Source organism: Drosophila novamexicana, unplaced genomic scaffold (genome assembly GCF_003285875.2).
Source record: "Drosophila novamexicana strain 15010-1031.04,08,12 unplaced genomic scaffold, DnovRS2.1 tig00002665-arrow-arrow-pilon, whole genome shotgun sequence".
Lineage (NCBI taxonomy): Eukaryota > Metazoa > Arthropoda > Insecta > Diptera > Drosophilidae > Drosophila > Drosophila novamexicana.
In genome coordinates, this window is record NW_020825029.1 from 19553 (window position 1) to 26887 (window position 7335).

A 7335-nucleotide genomic window follows, 5' to 3' on the forward strand; every position below is an offset into this window, starting at 1 on the left:
TTTCGTTTAGAATTGACAAAGTTAAAAAATTGCTTAGGATTATGTGAAAATTGAAGGCGACAACGCCGAAGGTAATTCTTATAGCAGATGGAATTTTGGGTGGAAAAATTTGATCGGGCAACTGCATAGCGGGAGAAATCAGAGTGATTTCCCGATTTCTCAAACTTTTTATAACACCTCGACTTCACGTTTTTTAACCTCATCAGTTCCTTTGAGAACCAGGGAGGCCTATCAGGCCTCGCTGGGTAATCAAGAGGAACGCAGACATCAAAAATCGAGTACAAGGTGTCATAAAAAAGTTTCAAGGCAACATCAATGTCTGCACAATTGTACAGTTGGGACCAGTCGACTTGCAGAATAAGATCATTAAGCTTATGAAAATCAGCCTTTCTGAAACAACGCATACGTTTAGCTAATTCCGATTCCTTGATAGGGACTCGGGCTGGTAAATCAATGACATTTTCCAGAGTTGGATGAAAAAGGTCTTCAGGAAGTGTAAGCGGATTGATCCTGTGCACAACACTGTTGAACGAATCGAACACGAAAATTAGATCAAGAGATCTGTTTCTTGAATTGCGCACACGATTAACCTGCCGTAAGGACATTTCATGTAAACCATCAATAAATTCGTTTGACACAACAACTCGTACAGCCACCAACTCAATCTCTGAGATGGGAAGATCAATGCGTTCCGACGAAAGAGCAGACTCGACAGCTATAAGTACTCCTCCTCCGATACGGGAGGCTCGATCGCATCTGTAAGTGGAAGTTGTGGAGTGGAGTTGAAGAACAATCTAATCTAAGTAATCTGAATTTTTTTCCTAGAATATAGTTTTTGAAAACATTACTTTCATTGAAATATATTTCATTAAAAAAAATACAAATTAAAGTGGAAACTAAATTTTAGTATAATTTTCATTTCTTCTTTTTCAGTATGTCATTGTCAGCCAAAGATAATATAAGGAAGGGTTCCACACAGTTAAGCCATATATGTGATCTGAATATCAAGAAACAGTCTTCACACCGTCGGCTTGTATCTGTTATTGCGACTATCTCAAGGGCTTCACGTAACTCTGAAACTATTTACAATATGCTATTGAAAGGCGTAAATATTTTCCGATTAAACTTTTCCCATGAGTCTCATGAATCTCATACTCAAACTATTGAGCTTGTTAATAAAGGCCTACAACGTATAAAGAACGAGTTAGGTCAAACCGTTTCTGTAGCCTTTGCTGTAGACACCCGTGGACCGCAGATTCGCACCGGTTTATTGGATGGTGGAAATGAAATTTTATTACGTAATGGGGAAAATATACGTTTATCCATAAATCGAGATCTTTACGACAAAGGAAGTAAGGAAGCCATTTACGTGGACTACCCAAACATTATTAATGTTGCAAAGCCAGAAGATCGAGTTTTTGTTGATGATGGAAAAATATTTCTTGCTATTCTCGAGGTTGGAGTGGATGGACTCGTCTGTGAGGTAATTCAAGGTGGTGTTCTAGGCAACAATTGCAATGTTATACTACCTGAAGTGGAGATCGACCTTCCCGCTGTTTCTGAGAAGGACATGGACGATTTACAGTTTAGTGTGAGGGCAAATATAGACATTGTTTTCGCTTCGGGAGTGCGGAGTGCAAAGAATATTAGAGAATTACGTTCTGTGCTTGGTGATAAGGGCAAGCATATTAAGATCATAGCTAAGGTGGACAGCAAGATTGCACTGGGTCGAGTACCAGAAATAATGAGCGCATCAGATGGACTACTTCTGAGCCGTGCCGATCTGGGAACACAAATACCAATTGAAAAACTTTTCATAACTCAAAAGTCGGTACTAGGACAATGTAATAAGGCAGGCAAGCCGGTAATAATTGCATCGAATGTTCTCGAGTCGATGCGTTTTAATCCCTTTCCGACACGTGCTGAATGTTTTGATCTTGCAAATGCAGTCATTGACGGAGTTGATTGCATTATGTTGTCATCTGAGGTGGCGATTGGCTTATATCCAATTGAAACTGTAGGTATTTGTGATATCCTGTGTCGTGAAGCAGAAAAGGTGGTATGGTACCGCGATCTTTTTGAGGACTTGGTTCATGAAACGCAGGGGGAGCTGGATGCTTCTCATTCAATAGCTATAACTGCTGTTGAAACAGCAAGGCGCACCAAAGCTACACTAATCATAGCGCTTACTACATCAGGACGGTCTGCGGCCCTACTAAGCAAGTTTAGACCTCGATGTCCAGTTCTAGCAGTCACTAGATGTGAGAGGGCAGCTCGCTGGGTTAATTTGCATCGTGGTGTTTTACCTTTACTTTATCCGGCAGACTGCGCTGAAAATTATGCGAATGATGTTGATGCACGAGTACGTTTTGCATTAACAAGCGCAAAGAAAACTGACTTAATTAGTGATGGTGATCCTATAGTAATCGTGAGTGCATGGAAAGACGGCGGAGGCTTTACTAACAATGTCCGTGTTGTTTATTCATTCTTCGAGGCTGACCGTATGGACTGTTTATTTCGTGCTGATCAAAATAGCTCTCGCAAGAATACTACATTGCAATCGAAACAAGGAAAATCAGATCCCCGAACAATACTTTAGGATTTTATTCTTAAATATTTGTTTATTTTAGACCCCCCTTTTGAAGAATACACATAAAATTATTAAACCAAAACTTACTAAATTATTCCATTTCTACCCTTAGACCTTTTGGCTTGTAATTCAATATAACATCAAGACTTCTTAAAAATATTGGTATAATTATATTGTAAAAGTATACGACTTCGCACGAACAAATAAATTAAATAAAGAATTTAAAATTAAAAGTTTTGATAGCTATATGATATAGTGTACCGATCTTAATAAGATTTTGCATTTTCATGAAGAGCATAGTGAAACTAATAAATGTCGAGTGTGGTTAAGATGTCTTGGAAAACACTGTGTTTTCATACAACTTAAATTTCGACCGATCGTTCCTATGGCAGCTATACGATATGGTGTACCGATCTAAATTGGATTTTGTATATATATAAGGAGTGAAGTAAAACTAAAAATGCCGAGATTGGTCAAGATATCTTGAAAAAAAAATGTTTTTCATACAACAACTTAATTTTCGACCGATCGTTCCTATGGCAGCTATATGATATAGTCGTCCGATCTTAACAGGATTTTGCGGATGTATAAATAGTATAGTAAAACTAATAAATGCTGAGTTTGGACAAGATATCTTGAAAAATAAAATGTTTTTTCATACAAGAACTTAATTTTCGACCGATCGTTCTTATTGCAGCTATATGATATACTGGTCCGATCTGAATAGGATTCTGCATATATATAAGGAGTACAGTAAAACTAATTAATGCCGAGTTTTGGACAAGATATCTTGAAAAACAAAATGTTTTTTCATACATTAATATACTTTTCACCAGATCGTTCTTATGGCAGCTATATGATAAAGTGGTCCGCTCTTAATTGGACTTTCCATATGTATGAGTTGTATAGTAAAACTAGTAAATATAGGGTTTGGTCTAGATATCTTGATAAACAAAATGTGTTTTTATACAACAACTTAAATTTTAAACGGTCGTTCCTATGGCAGCTATATGATATAGTGGGCCGATCTTAATAGGATTTTGCATATATATGAGGAGTATAGTAAAACCAACTAATGTAGAGTTTGGTCATGATATGTTAAAAACAAAAATGTTTTTTCATACAAAAAAAAAATTTATTTTCCACCGATCGTCCCTATGGCAGCTATATGATATAGTGGTCCGATCTTAATCTGATTTTGCTTATATATAAGGAGTACAGTAAAAGTAATTCATGCCGAGTTTGGTCAAGTTAACTTGAAAACAAAATGTTAACATACAACAATTTAATTTTCGACCGACCGTTTCTATGGAAGCTATATGATATAGTGGTCCGTTCTTAATAGGATTTGCATTTATATGAGGAGTATAGTTAAACTAATAAATGCCGAGTTTGGTCAAGATATCTTGAAAAACAAAATGTTTACATACAACAATTTAATTTTCGACCGATCGTTCCTATGGCAGCTATATGATATAGTGGTCTGATATTAATATGATTTTGCATATATATGAGGAGTATAGTAAAACTAATAGATGTAGAGTTTGGTCAAGACATCTTGATAAAAAAAATGTTTACATGCAACAATTTAATTTTCGACTGATCATTCCTATGGCAGCTATTTGATATAGTTGTCCGATCTTTTTATGATTTTTCATATATATAAGGAGTATAGTAAAACTAATTAATGCCGAGTTTGGTCAAGACATCTTGAAAAACAAAATGTTTACATACAACTATTTAATTTTCGACCGATCGTATATGATATTTATTTATTTATTTATTTATTAAAGGTCGACAAACCGAGTGTCTTCCTCATTATTCAATAGGTTATACAATAGAGAATAGAATTATATGCTAAAAGCCTAGTTAAAGAATACAATTTTCTAAATAGCATCACCGACCGATGGAGGTGTTTCATTTGCCAGCTAATTTTGTCAGTGACGCTATTAGAGCCTACCTCTAAGCAGAAGGTTGTAAGTAGGAAAAAAGTGTTCTCAAGTAAAATTAAAAATAATCTTAAATTGCTATATTAATAAATAACAATAAATAGGAAAAAAGAGAAAGTATGAAGATTGTTAATAAAGTAAAGCAATGTAAGTTAGATGAAGAGTGTTAAGTAGATAGGACAACGAGAAAAGTAAGGGGAAATCACCGACCCGGTGGGGAAAAATTTTTCAGCCTGTCCGGTAAGCTATGCCCCTGCTCATAGCTGGGAGTGGTCAGCGACTTCCCGAAGGTATCCTGAAAGCAACGATTTTATTAGGGGTAGAGACAGTTCTGTAGAGAAAACATGATGCAAACTATTATAATTTTTACATAGCACGCGAAAAGGATTGTGCATAACGTAGTCTGTTGAGCACGTAGATAGGAATAAGGGGCGATAATTTCTGGTTGGTCTAGCCGGAACAGAGAATTAAAGACGCCCTAGCAGAAAAGGAGAATCTATGTCGCCAATAATCAACTTATGTAGAAGGACAACACCGAGAAATGTCCTACGGTTGGTTAACGACGGAAAGTTGAGAGGACGCAGTCTGCTGGAGTAGGATGGCAACCGAAGATTAGGGTCCCAATTTAAACCTCGTAGGGCAAAAAGCAGAAATTGCTTCTGAACAGATTCAATACGATCCTGGCTATTGTTATACTGTGGAGACCAAATGCAAGAGCAGAGTTCAAGGATAGGGCGAACAAGAGAGATGTACAGAAGTTTTGTTATAAAAGGATCGTTAAACTCTTTATACCATCGTTTAATGAATCCAAGTACACCTTTTGCCTCATTAACGATGGTATCTATGTGAAGATTGAAACAGAGTTTAGAATCAAAAATTACGCCTAGATCCTTAACTGTTAGTATACGTTGCAAAGGGATATTGTCGATTGTATAACTGACAAGATAAGGTGTAGTACGATTAAAAATCAGAAACATATACTGTGAACAATTTAGATGCAATTGATTGGCCGAACACCATAGTTGCATAGCGCTCAAATCGTCTTGTAGACGAGAATGATGTAGGGAATTAGTGTATGATAGCAAAAGTTTGACATCGTCCGCATACATGAGTACACGGGCATGTGATATAACAGAGGGGAGATCATTTATAAAAAGAGTAAAGAGTAAAGGTCCAAGATGACTACCTTGAGGAACACCAGACGTGAACCCGTTTAGAGGTAGTCAGCCTCAGCATTACTCTTTGGGTCCTACCTTTTAAATAAGAATTAATCCAAAGCAAAAGAGACAGGGGGAAACCTATTCGGTCAAGTTTAAAAAGTAATATGTCATGGTGCACAGAATCAAACGCCTTACTGAAGTCAGTGTAAATGACATCAGTTTGCATTTTCGAAAGGAAAGCACCGTTTACCAAGGAAGTAAACTCAGGCAGATTGGTCATAGTTGACCGATTCTTTACGAATCCATGTTGAACAGGGGAAACAACTGATTTGCAGAAATGCTGCAAATTCGAAGTGATTATTTTTTCAAATAATTTAGGAATAGCGGACAGTTTTGCAATGCCCCTGTAATTTCGTATATCAGACTTCCCACCTTTCTTGTGAAGAGGAATGATATAAGATTCTTTCCAAAGAGATGGAAAGACAGAAGTTTCAAGGGATAGATTAAAAAGCTTTAGCAATGGATAAATAAGGGAAGAACTACACTCCTTGAGTAGACAACTAGGAGTATTGTCTGGCCCAGGAGAGCAAGAAGACTTTAAAGAGTTTATAGCTAATAGGAGAGAGGAGTGTGAAATAATTAGAGGAGGTATAGAACTAGCGGAAGAAATAGTATAAGGGTAAGAATTAGTATTAGGACAGACTCAAGAGTAAGTTGATTGGAAAAAATTAGCAAAGAGATTAGCAGAATCAGTGTCATTGCTAGCTTTATCCAAGCCAAGAAAAAAAGAAGATGGCAAACTTGAAGATTTACGCTTCAAGTTTACAAAATTGTAAAACTGTCTCGGATTTCGGGCAAATTGCCTTTTACGAGTTAGATAATTCTCATAGCATTGAGAATTAAGAAGAAAGAAGTTCGACTTGGCTATGGAATATTTAGCCAAGTCTGTACACGAACCAGACTTTTTAAACTTTTTAAAATATTTGGATCTTACATTTTTTAGATGTGATAATCTGGTAGTAAACCAGGGTGTTTTTGAAAAAGTAGTCGAAGGAATTGACTTAGGAATACACACATCTAAGAGGGAGATTGAGTGATGTAAAAAAAATAATGGCTGTATTCATATCAACTGAGTCATATAAGAAAGACCAATCGGTTGAATAAATAAGCTGATTCAGCAAAGAATAATTTCCTTTGCGAAAGCAATAGCGGGGCTTATTGGCTGATGAGCACGAAATGAAAGGATTACAATTTAGCATTGCAATCTCTAAAGTTGGATGATAGACATCCTCAGGAAGAGATAAAGGAGGGGACCTAGACACATTAGAAATAAGGTAGTCATTAACAAATACAAGGTCAAGTGTTCTATTCATATGATTAGAAATTGAATTGATTTGAAACAACGAAAGATCAAGCATGCAGTCTATAAAATCGTGCTGTGCTGAGGGCACTAGATAATTTTCAGCAGTGAATAATGACCAAGAGATGTTCGGCAAATTAAAATCACCTAACACCATAAATAGGTCATTATCAAGCACGTGTGAAGAAACTTCTTTAATACAAGTAATATGTTTCATATAAACTTGAATATCAGAAGAGGGTGGGACATAAGAGCATGTTACATAGACATTCCGTG

The 7335-nt window shown here is 36.4% G+C and overlaps 1 protein-coding gene across 1 annotated transcript; it reads left to right on the top strand.

The window, feature by feature from the left end:
- Positions 1-877: 877 nt before the first annotated feature.
- On the top strand, positions 878-2789 carry LOC115769162 (pyruvate kinase). Its single transcript, XM_030713858.1, has 2 exons — positions 878-2261; positions 2325-2789. The coding sequence occupies exons 1-2, from the start codon at positions 935-937 to the stop codon at positions 2597-2599; spliced, it is 1602 nt and encodes a 533-aa protein (XP_030569718.1). The 5' UTR covers positions 878-934; the 3' UTR covers positions 2600-2789.
- Positions 2790-7335: the final 4546 nt, after the last annotated feature.